The 18,324-nt window shown below is 49.3% G+C and overlaps 1 protein-coding gene across 2 annotated transcripts; it reads left to right on the top strand.

Annotated features, from left to right (window-relative positions):
• Window positions 8,386-17,149, top strand: MOB3C (MOB kinase activator 3C). 2 transcript variants are annotated; one of them, XM_018043797.1, is made up of 4 exons: window positions 8,386-8,565; window positions 12,181-12,642; window positions 14,604-14,806; window positions 15,137-17,149. In XM_018043797.1, the coding sequence occupies exons 2-4, from the start codon at window positions 12,225-12,227 to the stop codon at window positions 15,164-15,166; spliced, it is 651 nt and encodes a 216-aa protein (XP_017899286.1). In that variant the 5' UTR covers window positions 8,386-8,565; window positions 12,181-12,224; the 3' UTR covers window positions 15,167-17,149. The 2 variants fall into 2 exon arrangements, with proteins under 2 accessions (XP_017899286.1, XP_005678559.1); XM_005678502.3 differs by lacking the exon at window positions 8,386-8,565 and having other exon boundaries at window positions 10,910-12,642.

Below are 18,324 nucleotides of genomic sequence, written 5' to 3'. Positions count from 1 at the left end.
CCATGTCCAGTTCTAACTGTTGCTTCCTGACCTGCATACAGGTTTTTCAAGAGGCAGGCAGACTCAAACCTTAGTCTTCTATATAAATATCAATGGGGAGCTTGCTAAATGTCAGATTCATGGGCCCATCCCAGAGACACTTAAACAAAATCTCTATGAGAAGGACCCAGATATCTACTTTTAGTGTGGTTCATCGTTTGTTTGTTTTTTTTTAATTTGATGGATTATGTTGCTCTCTGTGGTTTGTACACAAAGACACATGCATGCTCATATGAAGAGAAACCACCCTGTATTTTACCTAGGACATGGAACAGAAAGTGTCAGATCTACCAGGAACATATTCTTTTGCCTTTTTTCATTCCAAGGATTTTATTAATTTCCCTTTTAGATTTATATGAGGTTTTATGAGCATCCCAGTCAGATTGCAGGATGTCTGAAGAAACAGAAGAGCTGTGATTTTTGTAAGAATAAACAGGCAGAAACTAACCAACCCGACAGGGACAGCAAACTTAACCAGCAGTAGCTAATGAGATGATGTCATTCAAACAGTGATGAAACAAATACATTTCAACTCTCATTTCCTTAATCTGATGATGTTTTGCCTCGAAGTGATGATAGAAAAGATTGTCCAGTCTCTTACAATGTAAGTTTCCTCATCATCTCTGGTTTTGTAGACGCTGAATGTATTGCATTCCTTTGCAATTTAGCTTTGAAAGTCTTGAGGTTGGGCTGGTCAGACACACTCTGTCTTCAGTCTCTCTAATTTCTGGTGCTCAACTCAACAAACCTGAGTTGACTGCAGAATTTTACCATTGTGTTTTATATTTTTATATGTTTTCATGTTACTAATTAGTGTCCTTTACAGCTTGAAGATTTCCTTTTAGAATGTCTTGTGTGACTGGTCTAGTGGCGATGAACACCCTCAGCTTTTGTTTGTTCACTGCATTTCAGAGAAACAACTTTTCTGAGTAAAGATTCTTGGTTGGAAGTTTTTCTTCCAGCCCTTTGAATATATCATCCCACTCTCTCCTGGCCTGCTGAGGTTGTGTCAAGAAACCTAGTGTGGTTCATTTTAAAACGTTTTGTTGTTGAAATGTCAAACACTGAGCCAATAGTATCATGAATCCAAGTTCCTGTGACCCAACATTAAAAAATTTCAGCACATGGCATCTGGTTTCATTTATGTCCCCACCCCCTTTCCCTCTAAATCCTGGACATCATCCGTAGTGCTTGTGTTTATATTTCTAAAATATAAGTACTTTTAAAAATTCCTAAAATAACAATAATTTCTTAATATTATCAAAAGTGCAATCATATTCCAATTTCCCCAATTGTCTCATAACACTTTTTAACACTATAGGAATATTTATTGAAATCAAATTAAATTTATTCATTAACACAGGGGAAATCAGCATCTTTAGCAAAGACAAATCTTTCTATCTGGACGTGCATGTCTTTCCATTTGCTCACCTTATTTTGTATCCATCATGCATGCTCAGTCACTCAATCTCGTCTGACTCTTTGTGACCCCATGGACTGTAGCCCACCATGTTCCTCTGTCCATGGGATTTTTCAGGCAAGAACAGTGGAGCTGATTGCCATTTCCTCCTCCAGGGCATCTTCTCAGTTCAGGGACTGAAGCCATGTTTCCTGAGTCTCCTGCATTGGCAGGCAGATTCTTAACTGCTGAACTACCTGAGTGTATCCATCAGTGTTGTCTTAACGTTTTTTCATATAGGTTTGCATCTCTTGTTAGAGTTATTAGTTATTTTATCATTTTTGTTGACATTGTAAGTGGGACTTTTCTTTTTCCATTATTTTAGCTAGCTATATTTTTAATATAAAAAGCTATTAATTTATGTATATTTTTGTACTCTTCTGCCTTACTGACTTCTCCTACTGTTTATAGCAAAAATTTTAGTTGACTTCTTGGGTTTTCTAGAGAGAAAACCATATTGTCTGCAAATAATAAACGTTTTCCTTCTTTCTTGTCAACTTTTAAACTTCTAATGCCTTTCTCTTACCTAATTGCATTGGCTATTACCTCCAATATAATGTTAAATAACAGTGATGACATGGGCATCCTTGTCTTGTTTGTGACTTTAGTAGAAATAATGCCTGAATTCCCACTTCACGATTAACAGTGTTGAAAAAAATAAATATTAGTTCCCTAACTATTCCATTTGGATCTGAAAAAGATATATTTTTTCACATTAGGAAAAGTGAACTTGACTTCTGTCTTACAGAGTTACTTTTAAAAATCAAGAGTGTTGATTTTATCAAATGTTTTTCTAACACCTATGGAGATGATAATTTGATTTTCACCCTAGATCCATTAATGATAAATTTTATTATACATTTCCTATTTTTTGGTGTTTTTTTAAAAATTTAAGTACAGTTGATTTACCATGTTGTGCCAGTTTCAGGCATATAGCAAAGTGATTCAGATATATATTTTTTTCCAGTTTCTTTTCCATTATAGGTTATTAGAAGATATTGAATACAGTTCCCTGTGCTATACAGTAGGTCCTTGATATTTCTCTATTTTACATATAATAGTTTGTATCTCTTAATCCTATAACTTTTCTGTTTATAGTTGGCGTGTTCAAATCAGGCTCCAAATAAGATCCATACCTTGTAACTGGATATGTCTTCTAAATCTGTTTTTTTACCTTTTATTTTTTAATAATTTTAGACACACATAGAAGTTGCAAAACTGATACAAAATCCCCGTGTACCCTTTGCCCAGCTTCCCTTAATGATAACATGTTACATAACCATAGTAGAATGATCAAAACCAGGAAGTTAGCATTAGAACAATACTATTAAAACTATAGACTTTATTTGGATTTTACCAGTTTTCATATGCACTCATTCTTCATTTGTTTCCTTTTGTGTATATAGGTCTATGAAATTTTATCACATGCATAGGTTTGTGGAACCATTGTCTGGATACAGAACTGTCAACCCAGAGAAAGTTCTTCATGCTACATCTTTTTTTAAAATTTACTTTATTAAAGTATAGTGATTTACAATGCAGTGTTGTGTTAATTTCTACTGCACAGCAAAGTGATTCAGTCATATATACATACATATATACATATACACACACTTTCTTTTTCATATTGTTTTTCATATAGTATATGTGCTATGTCTTTATAATCACATGCTTCTCCCCAACTCTGATTCCTGGCAACCACTGATCTGATCTCCATCACTATAATTTTGTTATTTTGAGAATTTATATAAATTAAATAATATAGTACGTTACCTTTTAAGAGTGAAGTGTTTTTTTTTTTTTTTTTTTTAGAATGCTCTTGGGGGTGGGGGGGGCAGTGCTGTGCAGCTTTTGGGATTTTAGTTCCCGGACCAGGGATTGAACCCAGGTGGTGGTGAAAGTGCCAAGTCCTACCCATTGTACCACAAGGGAATTCCCTAGGATTGAATTTTTCACTCAGCATAATGCCCTTGAAAACATCCAAGTTGTCACAAGAATCAATAGTTGATTTAATTTTATTGCTGAGTAGTACTCCATAGTGTCACTTTTAACTAAGAGGTTCCCCACTCGTCTCTTGTTTTCTTGCCATTTATTTACTGAGAATCTGTCTTATAGAATTTTCCTCATTCTGGATTTTGCTGATTTCATCCCCCAGTGTCATTTCACTTGTTCCTCTATTCCCACTCCTTCCTATAACTGACAGCTTCCTAGCCAGAATCAGATGGGTTTTTTGTAAGGAACCCCCATCCCCACTGGCAGCTCTGAGGCAGGTGTTCCCGAACACACTTGGAGACAGGATGCTGCAGAAGGAAGAAAATGCCACGGGGACGGGGGCAGGCGGAGGAGGCTTTCCTGTAGGAGAAGGGCCTTGAACTGGTATCATACTCCAGGCAGGCAGCCTTGGAGGCTCAATGTGAGGTTCCACTGTGGCAGAGGATCGGATCGGGTTAGACAGAACTTCCTGTGCCGGCTTCGTGGTGGGCTGTATGGAAGACTGAGCCTGGGATACTGGTGAACCTCCCCCCAACCCCCAACTGTCACCTCCACTCCTGAAACACTCCTGAGCTGAGAACTAACCCAAATGACTGGAGAGTGTGCAGCTGGAGGATGGGGCAATGCCTAGCAGGGCCTTGGTGGGAGTCAGGTTCGAGGGAGCGGGGAGGGAGCTGTGAAATTGTCCTAAGGCCCTTATGCACCCTAGGCTTCTGCCGCAGCCTCTAGAGATCTCCTTCCCAAAATGAAAGACCTGAAATCCAGAGAGGCAAGGGTGATGCCTCCAACTCAAGAGGTGGGTGGAAAGCTGGGAAGGAGGAGGACCTTGGAGCACAGAAGAAGGTTCTCAAGAGTCAAGAGGGCCCTCCTGCTCTTCTAAGGGACTGGAGCCCTCTGAAGCCCGTGTCACATGGTGAGGGGTGGTGGGTGTGCTATGCCAATTTTGCTTACACACGTCCCTCCAGAGAAGTCAGTGCAGCCATCTAGGCAGCATGGTTGGACAGCTCTGATGTGCCAAGTGTCTCTCTGTATTGTCCTGGCCTCTGCCCCACCTTCCAGTATCACAGAAACGAGTGCAATCCCTCTTCTGCACATAGGCCTGCAGGGTGCTTGAAGACAGCACTCCCAGAAAGACTGGCTAAAGTGCGCTGCTGTTTATAAGGACTAGCACGTCTGATCCTCACAGCTCTTCCGTGGGAGGTATATTTTTACTACTGTTGTTGTAAGTCACTAAGTCGTGTTCAACTCTTTTGCAACTCCCTGGACTCACCAGGCTCCTCTGTCCATGGGATTTCCCAGGCAAGAACTGTGGACTGGTTTTCCATTTCCTTCTCCAACCCAGGGACTGAACCCACATCTCCTGCATTGCAGGGGGATTCTTTACCACGGAGCCACCAGGGAAGCAGAAATAGGCTCAGAGAGGTCACACAGAATTTTGATGTACATGCTTCTCAACCTTGTCTTTCCCCATCACATTCCCTTGAACCCTGTCTTCCTCAAACTAAAGGAAGTCCAACCATAATTCCTCTTACTGCCATGAGAGGTGGGCTTCCCAAGGGGCACTAGTGGTAAAGAACCTGCCTTCCAGTGCAGATAGACATAAGAGACATGGGTTCGATCCCTGGGTTGGGAAGATTCCCTGGAGGAGGGCAGGGTAACCCACTCCAGCATTTTCGGCTGGAGAATCCCATGGATAGAGGAGCCTGGCAGACTATGGTCCATAGGTTCGCAAAGAGTCAGACACAACCGTAGTGACTTAGCATGCATACACACCATAGGAATGTCCTTTGCTTTTTCCTCAATGTGCCAGGAGGAAAGACTCAGGATGGGAGTTTCTGCCTTCTGGGCAGAGAGGGACAGAAACGGAAATAGAAACATTTTCTTGGGCTAGTGAGGAGAAGGTGAGCTCCATCAGGCTATAGAAACAGTCAGATGCCTGGTGGGGTGAACTGGGGATACTATTGCTCATTCTTGGAGGAGTGTGGTATTGGGGGGGGACCATTTCCTGGCATAGGACAGGCTGGGGATTCCCATGAGGAGGTCACTCCATATCAACGGAGTCACTGGGTACAGGCCCACAGAGGCAGGAACGGGAAGCTGGTCTTGATAAGGCACTTGGAAAGGTATGGCTGGAAGATGCTTTTGTGGCTGGAAGATAGGGGAGAGCTGACGCCCAGAGAGTGGCAGAGGCTTTCCCAGACAGACATAGCAGGGCAGGAGCCCAGGTCTGGATACCACTCCACTGCCACTTGACTCCCCCATTGAGAAGCCTGGGCTGTGCAATGGAAGAGGATATTTCCTCAACCAGGTCCTTGCTGACTCCTGCCAAGCTTCAGAGATGGCCTTAGGTGAGGACTTGTCATACTCAGGACACAGTGTCAGGAAACCGTGCCTGTCCTGTGTCAATACGCAGTGCTGTGGTGTTTCAGCATGCCATCAAAGAGGGCTGGAGTACCCCAAGGACACACAGCTAATACACAGTAAAGCCAGGACCTTGTTCTCCAAGGTCTGAGTTTTCTCAGCCCCAACAGGGCCTCCTAGAAGAATAGAGTATCTTGAGCCCAGACTGAGAGCCACAGGAAGGGTGTACAGGTGTTTGCAGGATCTGGGCTATCTCTGGCTTCTCCCAATCCTTCCACGTGCCTCCCATCCCACATGCCAGCCTGTTGGTTTGTATTGAGGCAGACACCCAGGGGCTTTGTGGATAAGCTGGGAGCCTCTGAAGTTTCTTCAAAATGGATCATCTAAATTTCCCACAATTTAAGATTCTGTGCTTTTCACTCTTTACCAAGCAAACTCCTGCCTATCTCATAAAACCCAGCTCAGAGGTACAGCAAATGACCATGTATAAAGCCACAGAGGGAGTCACATCACATTCCAAAGAATCTTACAGACCATGATCTCTGACCACGGTGAAATATAATTAGAAGTCAACAAGAAAAATATAAACCTCCCATAGGTTGAGAAGCTAAAACACACACTTCTAAATCATCCATGGGTTAAAGAGGAAATGACAATGAAATTATGAAATATTTAGAACTGAATGATAAAGGAAAGCACAAGCAGTTTCTATTTCCCTTGTAAAGTCAAAGTCCCTGGGCCCACATGCCAAGAATCTTCTGTACTCCCTACCCTCCTCCTCCCAGCTCTGGGTTCCAGGAGGCTGACCTCTATGGGCTACATCAACTGGTTTCCTTGTCCTTGGCTTCTCTGGTAGGATTTGGCCAATGGGGAAATCTTCCGAGAAATCAGATGGAGGGAAGTGAGGCCCCTTTTCACCCCCAGTCCTTCGAGGTACAATTTGTTGTAGGCAAGGTATGCCGGTGGAGCTCAGGCCACAAATCTGGTCAGCAGTACCATCCTCAGGGCTCCCACTTTCACCTCTCCCTCCCAGCACCCCTCCAGCCTTGGGCAGACAGCAAATGGCTGCTAGTCCTTTTGTGATGCGCAGTCCTTGTGGTTTTCCTACACCCTGGCTATGGCTCTAAATACTGCCTTCTTTAAACTCTCCTCGGAGCAGCCACTTCTTTGGGTATTCCATGTGTTTCCTGCTGGTAATGCCACGCTTACCAAGTGCTCACTCACTGTCAGTCCATAACCAAGTTCTCACATCTGGATGGCTGAGCTCTGACCTTGTGTTATCTCTGTGTGTTGGTCTCCCACCGCACTCCGGGCTGACCCATTAGCACCTAAGGTCACCACTGGGTCAGCTCCATCACCTGATCTCCCCGTTCTCAGTGCACAAAGTCACATTCAGTAAAGGGTATTAATCATGATATCAAACAAATGAAGGACTAGGTTTGAATTCCTCCTCCATACACTAGAACATGCCAATGTTCGCTTATAGAGGATCTGGGGCAGAGTTGAGACTCAGATATTGGGGAAAAAAGAGAGTGGCAGCTTTAGACTGGGGCAAAAATAGGTATCCAACCAAAAAGAAGAATCTTTAGTTCATTTTTAAGAATCCAGTGTGTTCTTATGCCATCCAGCAAGCAGACGTTCCAGACACAAGAGGAGCCCAGTGGGGTATCTGTGCCATGTAAATGCCTCCTGCCCCTCTCCCCACTTGCTCACCTCCAGCACCCCTCCAGAGTAATTTCTGCAGCCCATCTGTCTGCCTTGGCCCTTCTACTGTAGAAGGCCCCCACCCTTCCTTCCCCCCAGGGAAGAGCCTGCCTACTGGTCCCTGGGCCTGGGACCCACAGAGTGCATTCTGTGCTTCTGCAGGGAAAAGAACCCAGGTAGAAAAGTAGGGGATGCAAAACAACTCTTGAGGGGTTTGGATCTGATTAGAAGAAAGGAAGGAAAAAAGATGCTCCAAAGTGGGAATAGCTGGAACAAAAATGTGGGTGGGTGGGGGCAAAGGGTGGGAATGGGATGACTTGGCCCAGGAGTGAGGAGTATCTGCCCAGCCTGAGCCAAAACCCCAGAGCTGGTGGGTGAGGTGAAAGTCTGATCTGAGCACTCTTGGGAGCCAGTCCTTTGAGTGCTGAGGTAATGGTTCCCCAGGCGTTCGGTCATTCATTCAGCAAATGGGTATTAAGTGCCTGCTGTGTGCCAGGCACTCTGCCAGGAGCTGAGGGTATGGGAGTGGATGGCAGATCTGATCTCTAATTGAGCTCAGCGACAAGGGAAACACAGAAGATTCCAGGAGGGCAAGGAAACCACCATTATCCAGCTCCAGACAGAGCTGGATAAAATGGGTTTGTCCCCATTTTACAGTCAAGGAAACTGAGGCTGCCTCCTTGACCCTAAGAGAACCAGCTCTTAGTCCTTTGGTCCTGGGAAGCTGGGGGAGCGATATGGACTTTCCGGAAAGGCGAAGGTATTGGGAGGGGGGGTCCTCTCTCCCCGCCCCTTCCCCGCCCCTTGGCCGCAGCGTGGCGGGGCCGGGAGGGCCTGGGCGGAGCTGGCGTCGCCTTGGGGGCGGAGGGCGACAGCGGGTTCGGCGGGGCAGGCAGGCGGACACGCGAGAAGACCTGCACGGCCGGGAACAGGCGGGAGGAGAGGACCACGCGCTGGGGATGTGACTCCGCGACCAGAGAGGACTTGCGCTAACCCACCCGGCGGACCCCGTGAGTGAGATCCCCCGGCGCCCCGCCGCGCACACAGCCCAGCCTCTCTTCCACTTTCATTTCTTCGGCTGTCCCGGCCTGGCACCATCCCCAGGCGACCTGCGCCCGGAGCAGGCTGCCCACAACCCTGGTTCCGGGGTCCGGGACTCGGAGCTGGAAAGTCAGGGTGGGGTAGGGGCGCGTCGCTTGAAGAGGGCGTGTCTTCGCAGGCGGAAATTTCAGGCCTGCTCTTCTGGGTCCTACGATCCATCTGTCCCGGCAGCTGGGCTGGGGAGACGGTGGCGTCAGGTGTTCTGGGAGAGGTTGAGGAGTGGTCGTGGGTGGCCGAGCGCCACGGGGAGGAGCTCGGAGTCCTCGCCTCGACTATTCTCTTGGATTTCTGCTCTCAGCGGTCCCGCCCACCCCTACCTCGCTAATACACATCGCTCTACTCTAGGCTGGATTCTGGTTTCCAACTGAGGCCAAGATCCTGGGTCAGGACTGGAGGAGTGGCAGGTGTGGCCCTGGCAGGGGGCTGAGTGTCAGAAGCAGGCAGGGCTCCTCTGTGGCCTTTATTTGGGAAACCCAGATGCCCACCCAGGGAGTGAGCCATCACTGGCCACTTTAGGAATGAAAGGACATCCAGAGTTAGGAAACGGGGCCCAAGAGGGGGAATAGCCGTGGTTCCAGGGAGGGGACAGAGATTCTGTGAGATAAGAGACTCACTGACTGGATGGACGCGAGTCTGAGTGAACTCCGGGAGCTGGTGATGGACAGGGAGGCCTGGCGTGCTGCGATTCATGGGGTCGCAAAGAGTCCGACACGACTGAGCGACTGAACTGAACTGAACTGAAAGGGATGAGAGTGGGAAGTGAAAACAGACAAGTGGCCTGGATACAAGGGCGTCTATCCATGTTCTCTCCCTCACAAGCTTTCATTTCCCCCAGGAAAGACCCAGGCATTAACATTCTGCAGCAAGAAGGTGGGACCCTAGCTCCCTGGTTAGGACACCCAAGTTGCTGTGGAGTGTGGGGGAGGCACAGTGTGTCAGGGGAGCAGGAATTAAGTTGGTCTAGTGGATGGGAAGATGCTCCCCTTTTCCTTCACTCCCCTCATTTCTCCTTATCTCTACCAGACCAGCAGCACGCAGCTAGGGCAGGAAAATGGCCCTTGACCAGTTGTCATGCTCCACCTTACCCCAGTGTCCCATTGTGCCACTGGAGATCCCCTGCTTGTGACTTGCTGTGTGAACCCAGGCTCCTAAAGTCCTCTTATGGGGCCTCAGTTTCCTCATCCATTCAAGAAGTGAGTTGGGCCAGTTGATTTCTCAGGGCTATTTCAACTAGATGATTCTTGCTTTTGAGCTTTCCACAAAGCCTGAGCATCCAGTATGTACCAGGCCTGACCTAGGCTGGGAGGTGAAGCCGGTGGAGGACAAAATGACCAAAGAGTAGTCTCCACCCAAGGACAAAGAGATCTGGGTGCAGTAGAGGAGGCTATGGGAGGAGGCAGTGTTCAACTTGAGGGCGGGAGTTAAGCCCAGGGATCAGTGTAAGAAAACATACAGAAGCAGGAGTTGGGGAACTGTTCATGGATCAGGAAGAAGCCCAGAGTGGTGGCTCTAGGGAAGTGGGGCAAGAAAGCTAGGATGAGATGTTGAATGCAAGAGTAGGCTTGTTGGTAGCTGTCAGTGAGGGGGTATGTGCAAAGGTGGAGAGCCCAGGGACCCAACTAATTGTAGTGTGATTTTGGAAGCTCCTGCCCTAAGAATAAGGTGAATTTCTTTTCTTTTTTTCTTTTAAAAAAAATTTCCTTGGCCATGCCACATAATGTGTAAGATCTTAGTTCCCTGACCAGAGATCGAACCCACGCCCCTTGCATTGAAAGCGCAGAGTCCTAACCACTGGATGGGTTCCCCAAGGAACCCACAGGAAAAAGTTCCCCAAGCAGAATTTAGATGCAGGGGCATGTGAAGTATGGAAATATCTAGGGTCAGGAAGCTTGGGTCCCACACTGAGGACTTCTTTGGGTGAGAAATTGAGGGGTAGCAGATGGATGACCTGCCACATCTTAGAGGATTTTTTCAAGACAAGATCCTGTGGGGAGACCTGCCCCTGCTCTCCAAACTCCTCTCATTTTACTTGACTTCTGCCCTTCTGGCTGTGTGTTATGTGCACAGAGAGGAATCCTTGTTTCAAACTTCTCCACTAGCTTGACATGTCTGACGTGACAACCCACATGTGCCTTTGGTTACACCCAGTTGTCACCTTGTTCCCACCCTCCTTTCCCCAAACCTGACCCAGTATTACTCGAGATGTGAGAAAGGAAAATACTCCAGTGTGAGCTCTGAGGTCAAGGTGTGTTTGTGTCAAGGCCTTTGTGGCTCTTTTTAAGGCTTAGTCTGGGTTAGAGTTCAGGACTCAAATTGACCAAGGTCAGGCCCAGGTCAGAGTTCAGCCTGGAGCCAAAGCTGAGTGCTTAGCCTACTCTCAGCCTTAGTGCTTGGTCTGGGGTCAGGATCACAGTTCATGTGGCTAAATTCCAGTGGGTACCTGGGTCCCTGCATTTCCCAAGAGCACAAGCACTCACGGGAAAATGAAGTGATTACCCTGGAAGTCCCAGGAACTTGGCCTATGAGTGACCCAGGAAACTGCATGGTCCAAATCCCTCCCTGCCGCAGGGGTCACCCAGCAATGATGGATGACATTAGAACCCAGGTCTCCTGCCTCAAAGCCTAGCACTCTTATCATCATCCCCAAAGGCTGTTTTGCATCTGAGATCCTTCAATTCTAAAAAGCAAAGCAAATTCTGAATTCTGGATGGTCCCAACTGGGTGATGTGACTGCATTTTCCTGCCTCCCAGTGCCAGGCACATAGTAGGAGCTCTAGGAACGTCTACTGCATGTCAGGTGCAGAGGGAGGGGCCAGTGGCTTGTTCTGGTTTGGGTTTCAGGCTGGAGAGGCAGGCTTGGGAGAAAAGATCTCCAGCCACTGTTGGAGGAAGTGGTGCCCTTCTAGACTTGCCACCCTCCCCCTCTCCTCCAGTGCCTGCAGTCACATTCAGAGGCCACCCAGCTGGCCATCTGAGAGCTCTTTCCTTTCAGGGTAGTAAAAGGAAAGGACATTTTTGGTAGAAAAGTCCCTCCTGCTCCCTGGGAATCCCCGGTGGCCGGATGGACTACGGGATATCCCAGAGGAAGCCAAGGGTGGGGGCTCCCCCCCTCTACCCTCAGCACAATGCCGGCAGGCTCTCCCACGCTGTACCAACTGGCCCGTGAGTTCCCCAGAGATTATTTCACCCAGGCCCCTGCCTCCTGCAGGAGCCTCTGCCAACTCTAATAGTCCGCAGCAAGTCTGAGGAGCACCTGTTTGGAGCCTAGGCCCAGCCCTCTCTGAGACACAATGAAAGTGGAGAAGAAAGAAAAAAGGTGGGAGGGCTGTGGAAAGCTTGGCAGGGGGAACCAGCGGAGCTAGCAATAGGGCAGGATACCGGATTGAAGGGAAGAGGAGGATTTAGATTCCAAGCTGAGAACTCCAGGCCAAAAGTCAAGAGGTAAGAGGCAGGATGTGGCGGAAATCAAGTCCATTTGGTAAGGACCTGACGACCATGCTCCCCTCTGCCCTTGGCCCTGGCAGGGAATCCGCAGGTCCTGCCCTTGGACCCTTGGCCCATCCCGGCCATGGCGCTGTGCCTGAAGCAGGTGTTCTCCAAGGACAAGACGTTCAGGCCGCGGAAGCGCTTTGAGCCGGGCACGCAGCGCTTTGAGCTGTATAAGAAGGCGCAGGCGTCGCTCAAGTCTGGCCTGGACCTGCGCAGCGTGGTGAGGCTGCCGCCCGGCGAGAACATAGATGACTGGATCGCCGTGCACGTGGTGGACTTCTTCAACCGCATAAACCTCATCTACGGCACCATGGCCGAGCGCTGCAACGAGACCAGCTGCCCGGTCATGGCCGGTGGGCCTCGCTACGAGTACCGCTGGCAGGACGAGCGCCAGTACCGGCGGCCGGCCAAGCTCTCGGCGCCGCGCTACATGGCGCTGCTCATGGACTGGATCGAAGGCCTCATCAACGACGAGGATGTCTTTCCCACGCGCGTAGGTGAGTCTCGCCTGGCAGGCAGGTCAGGCTCCTTTTTTTTGCGTTTTGTTTTGTTTTTTCTGAGGCCTCTTTTTGTCTGAAGCTCGAGTGTCCCTCCAGGGACCACCCAAGCAAGACCATGATGATTCTCAGAATCGTCCAGAACAAGTGCCTCAAGGTGCTCCTAGCAAGTCACCCTGTTCGAGCTAATATGACTTGCTGTGGCTTGGGAGTCTTTTCTGACTCCTGGCCCCAGGAAAGGAAAGGCGATCTGGACTGGGGGCCAGACAGTATCTCCACTGCAGTGGGCCCTCAGGGCAGAATTTTTCCATTTCAAGCCAGTCAGGGAGCCTTGTCTTAGCTCAGCTGGGCAGCCTGGAAGGGTGAGGGTGGGAAGGGGAGATGAGTGACATCATCCTGGCCCTGTTTCCTCACTCAAGGGCAGCAAGAGGAGGCGTTGGCTTAGAAACTAAGTGGGCATGACCTTGTGTTCATCATTGCAGCCCGCCCTACCTGGCCTCCTGCGCATCTTTGTTAAGGTTATGGGAATCAGAGATGGGTGGGCCAGGGTGGTCAGGCCCAGAGGGGAGAAGTCTGAATGCTGAGGGCCTTGAGTCACAAATCACCACCCACACCCCTCCCCATTTGGTGGCCTGCCCTTTCCTGCACTATCATGTGCAACCCAGGTATCTTCATTTCACATGGGAGGAAACAGGCGGAGAGACGGAAAATGCACTGAATCAGGAGGTACTCAGAACTTGCTCAGGTCTCATGGGACCCAGGACCCCAAGTCTAGATGTGGGGGACAAGTCTGAGGGACCTGGGCTGGGCCTGGAAGAGCTCACAGGGAGACAGGGCTCAGCCCCACCCGAGAGCAGTGAGGAAGGGGAAGGGCCTCATGGAGTGGGGTGAGTCAGTGTGGGCCTGTGTCTGAGCTCTTGTTCCCTTTTAGTTTTCACCCTCAGGCCTGTGAGATCCCAGATGCCTGTGCCTTAACTCTGGGATGACTCTGCCACAGCAGAGAAGAGGGTGTAGCCTCAAATTCAACTGTGAGGATGGGAGACTGTGCAGAAATCGTGCCTTTTTCACAGAGAAAGTCCTGGGCTTTCTCGCTGGCAGGGTCTATAGCATTTATTTGAGGTGTGCTGCGATGCAGTGCAAAGAAGGCTTGAATTCCACCTCCAGTCTATACTAATTAATAGTTACGTGGCCTTGGGCAAGTGGTTCCATGTTTATGCACCTCAGTTTTATCAAAGCTAGGGTGGCTGCCATATCCATTATACCAGGCTAAAGGTGCAGAAGACCCAGTACAGGGCCTGGCTCACAGATGGAAGGTTCTTGCTAGTGTTATTGAATGTTTGAAGGACTGAGAAATATCTGAATTCATTCTTGAAGATTTAGGAATTCTCAGGATTGGGGTCTGGGGCCCACTGTGTGAATGTTGCAAAGGGAAAGGAATCAGGTGGAGCTGGAGAGGCAAGTCAGGATCAGATTATGAAAGGCTTTGAGCAGCTACCATGCTGGAAAGACAGGATTCAATCCTGAAGGCCCATATTTTAAAAAGTGGGCCCCCCCCAAAAAAAGTGTGCCCCAGATATTGATGAACTCCCCTTGGAATTGCATCCAACAGTGTTATATGCAAGCATCTACAGATGCACATGTTTCTGGAGAGAATTGTGGCATAACTTCCATCATAGTCTCAGCAGGGTTGGTCAGTGATCCAACAAGGCTGTAGAGTCGTGTTCAGGGTGATGGGGAAATTGGAAGATGATTTGTATTTCAGCAGCAGAGAGGCACAGTGAGCTTTGTGCTTCATTAAATGGGAAGTACGGGAGAAAGCGAACCTTGATCTCTGCTTCCCACAGGGAAGTGTGCTAGGGAAAGAGGCCATCCTGGGCAGCGTGGGGGATGGGCAGGGTTGGGCAGAGTTTCATCAAAAGGTTGCTGATGTCCTGTATCTATCTGCCCATCCCACCCCCTAGGAGTTCCCTTCCCCAAGAACTTCCAGCAGGTCTGCACCAAGATCCTGACCCGTCTCTTCCGCGTCTTTGTACATGTCTACATCCACCACTTTGACAGCATCCTCAGCATGGGGGCCGAGGCGCATGTCAATACCTGCTACAAGCACTTCTATTACTTCATCCGCGAGTTCAGCCTGGTAGACCAGCGGGAGCTGGAGCCACTGGTGAGGCCAAGCCCCCACTGCCCTCCCCTACCAGGGCTAGCCTCTGTGAGTTTTCAGATCCTTTCAGTTTAAAGGCTCTTTAAGAAAATCCAATACCCAAGTGGATATATCAGGGGACCGCAATTCATTTAACAGTGGATTTTGTACTTTAATAGCGAATTCATTCAAGTATCAGTTTACAGACACAGGTCTGCAGCCTGGAGTTGGGGGGTGATGGTGGCAGGCAGGGGCCTGGCTCAGGCAGAAGAGTTGCCAGGCCCTGTAGTTTGGGAAGGGGCTGCCTGGTACACTGAGCTCTGACTGACCCCTCCCCACCTTGTGTCTCTGCAGAGGGAGATGACAGAGCGGATTTGTCACTGAGCCCAGACCTGGACCTTGTTGACTGTCAGATGGACCACCTGAACACAGAGTGTCCCAGGGAGGGGACCATCAGAAGTCTGGTGGCAGAGGGACCTGAAGGCCCTGGAGCCCCTCCACACACCCAAAGCCCCGGAACTTCTGGTTCTCAGGAATCTGCCCACATGTCCTCCTGACTGCTTGGGAGTGGAGAAGGGAAGAGCTTAAAGGCGGGCAGACAGGAGGAAAGGAAGAGCTAACCCCCCAGCATGAAGTCTAGAGGGTTTCTGCTCTGACACTTGACCCTTCCACGGTGCTTCCCAAGCCTATTTTGGGAGTGTGGATGTGGCTGAAGTGATGGCAAGAAAGGTGCAAGAGCATGAGCAGCTGGTCTGTGAGTGGACACAGATGAGATGTATGTATCTGTGTGTATGTGTGTGATATTGACTATGGGGTGTGTCTGTGAGAGCAAGTTGCCTTAGACCCTTCCTGGCACATGGGCCCTCCATAAGTGTTAGGTAAATGGATGGATGGATGGATGGATGAAAGGAAGTAGGGACTAGGGCCTTCAGACCATGACCACTTAGGAATGATGACAAGTCAGTTACCCCATTTGGTGTGCCTGGCCTTGTGTGTTAAGTGCACAAACTGTGGTTGTAGATGTAGCTCCATATTTGAACCTTCCAAGCCACCATCTTCCATCAGCATGAGTTCTGGGGAGCTGGTGGGAGGTAGGAAGGGGAGCCCTATCCTGAGTACTTAAAATCCTGGCCCACCATAGACACAGGTTCGGATTTGCTCAGCCAGAGATGCTCATGCGCTGTCATTTCCCTCATCCCTCTGCCTCCAGGAAGGCCTGGTTAAAGACAGCCTCCTAGGCATCAGGGATGATCCCTCATGTCCACAAAGGTCCTCTGTCCTTAAATCAGGAATCATACACTCCAGTCTAGCTCCCTGAATCTCCAGATGTGATTGTGAGGATCTGAAACCCAGTAGAAGATAATCCTCCAATTCACAGAGCTAATGAACTTGAACTGGGAAACTCCAGAGCTTTATCTCCCATCTGGGATATTGAGGACCACAGAGCTGTGAACAGACTCTTCCAGGCTTGGAGAGCCCCCATCCTGCAAGTACCTGCCTCCTTCCTCCTTCCCAACCATCCCTGAGACATTCCAGCTGGTTAGATCTCAGAGCATAGCTATCCACAGAGAAACTGGCATGGTCGTTCAGCACTTATGTCTCAGCACCTCCATGTCCAGCCCTGCAAGTGAGAAAATTGAGACAGGGACAGGGCCCTCCTGTCCTGGAGATGGTGGGCTGGGGGGCCAGGATGGAGAACCAGAAGGAATCTGAGGATCATCCAGTCTCACTTACAGGAACATCCGTGGACACAGGAGGAAACTGAAACCAGAAGAGAGGTGGGAGAAATTGTCCAAGGCCTTCCAGCAAAGCTTTTGTGGAGCTGGAGTAGAAACCAGGGGTTCTGACTTTCACCCCAGGCCTGTGGATTGCCACACAGGGAGATGAGAGGCACTCCAAAGGAGTGTTTGACAGCTCTCTCCAGAACACAGCTGTTTTTTGCTTTGAGGAAGGATTTCTAGCCTGATGCCAGAGTACCCCACCACTGCTGTGGTCTGCTGGGGTTGTCTCCTGAGCCAAGCCTCCAAAATCATGCCCCTCTCCATGGCCCTGCAGCTGCCAGATCTCTGGGGAAACAGATGGGGCTCCTGGGGCCAGCCAGCTGAACCTGGGACAGCTGCCTCCAGAGAAATTCCCAAGGGAAACACTGGCTCAGCAGCTTCGCCAGAAATTCTGGCGTGGGGTTGGGGGTCTGTGGGGAAGTCAGAGTCTCCCAAAGAGGATTGTATATTGGGTGTTGGAGTCTAGGCTACTACCAGTGCTGATTATGAAAGGTGGGGGGAGTGGAATGGGGGCAATCTATTTTTTGTGAAACAGAGGGAAATTTTATCTTTGTTATTTTTGGTAAAATAAAGGAGGCAAACTAAAGGGCCTGGTGGGAAGCTGTGGTCTGGGTGCCACATGGCTCCTGGGCAGGCTGTGGAAGGAACTGGGTCAGAATGGGGTAGGGAGGGCTTTGTGTCCTGAGATCCTGGGCCTTGTGAACGGCTGGCTGGTGTGGTCACATCTGGCCCAGCTCCCCAGGGTGGAGACACTGAGGTTTTCCCAGGGCTCTGAGAATTCACGACCTAGAATTCCTGGGCTAGGCTAGGAATCTTAGAGCGGGGAGGGCTGGGCCTTACCTTCGGGGAACTCAAGTCTCTTTGGAGAGTCATTGTTTCAGCTCAGGGCGCCTGGCACTGGTCACTGTCACCCATCCTATTAATCTGGGTGGTCTATTGGAGCTAATGGGTTAAGGGACAGGACAGAAATACAGCCCTAACCTTAATCAGAGCAGAAGAAGGCCTTCTTAAGAGAAGGCTGTTTGTTGGGTGCTGGTTAGAGCTCCAAGTAGGGGTGGCAAGACATGGGCTGACTCCTGAGTTTATTCCCCGGAGACACCTGAAGCTCTTAGCTCAGGTCCTGCTATCATTCCACAGCCCCTTACCCCAACTGCCTAGATAAGAGTTGAAAAATAGCTTGGTTCTTAAAACAGTCAGCAAAGACCCACCTAGAGCTCTTCTTTCTCCCTGAGAAGGAGACAGCCTGGCTTTATGCAGTGGCTCTCCTTGGAGGCAGAGACCTAGGTTTGAGTCCCAGCCCAGCCCCCAAGATACTCTGGCACATTCTTCTCCTCTGAACCTCAGTTTCCCCCATCTCCTTCATGATCAGGTGTGGGAGTAAGGGACTTACTGATTTCTAAACTCCTGGTTACTCAGTTTGTGGATCATTCACAATAATAACAAATACTATGTGTTAGGTATGGGATTCCCAGGTGGCTCAGTGGGAAAGAGTCCACCTGCCAATGCAGGAGACTCAGGAGACATGGGTCCCATCCCTGGGTCAGGAACATTCCCCTGGAGAAGGGACTAGCAACCCACTCCAGTATTCTTGCCTGGAAAATCCCATGGGCAGAGGAGCCTGGTGGGCTACAGTCCATGGGGTTGCAGAGTCAGACACGACTGAGCGACTGAACACACACCCTGTGTTAGGTAGAACTCTAAATGCTTGACATGTAATAGCTTGTTGAATCATTTGTTGCCTGGCTGCCTTCCTGATGCCCA

Source organism: Capra hircus, chromosome 3 (genome assembly GCF_001704415.2).
Source record: "Capra hircus breed San Clemente chromosome 3, ASM170441v1, whole genome shotgun sequence".
Lineage (NCBI taxonomy): Eukaryota > Metazoa > Chordata > Mammalia > Artiodactyla > Bovidae > Capra > Capra hircus.
Note: the sequence above shows the minus strand (reverse complement) of the source record. Positions and strands in the feature narration are given on the sequence as shown.

What these genes read in the sequence shown, in the direction of transcription:
- MOB3C (XM_018043797.1), top strand. Translation starts at nt 12,225, where the DNA reads ATGGCGCTGTGCCTGAAGCAGGTGTTCTCCAAGGACAAGACGTTCAGG. An exon ending in TGTCTTTCCCACGCGCGTAG is followed by an intron (nt 12,643 to 14,603) that starts GTGAGTCTCGCC and finishes CCCACCCCCTAG; the next exon opens with GAGTTCCCTTCCCCAAGAAC. An exon ending in AGCGGGAGCTGGAGCCACTG is followed by an intron (nt 14,807 to 15,136) that starts GTGAGGCCAAGC and finishes GTGTCTCTGCAG; the next exon opens with AGGGAGATGACAGAGCGGAT.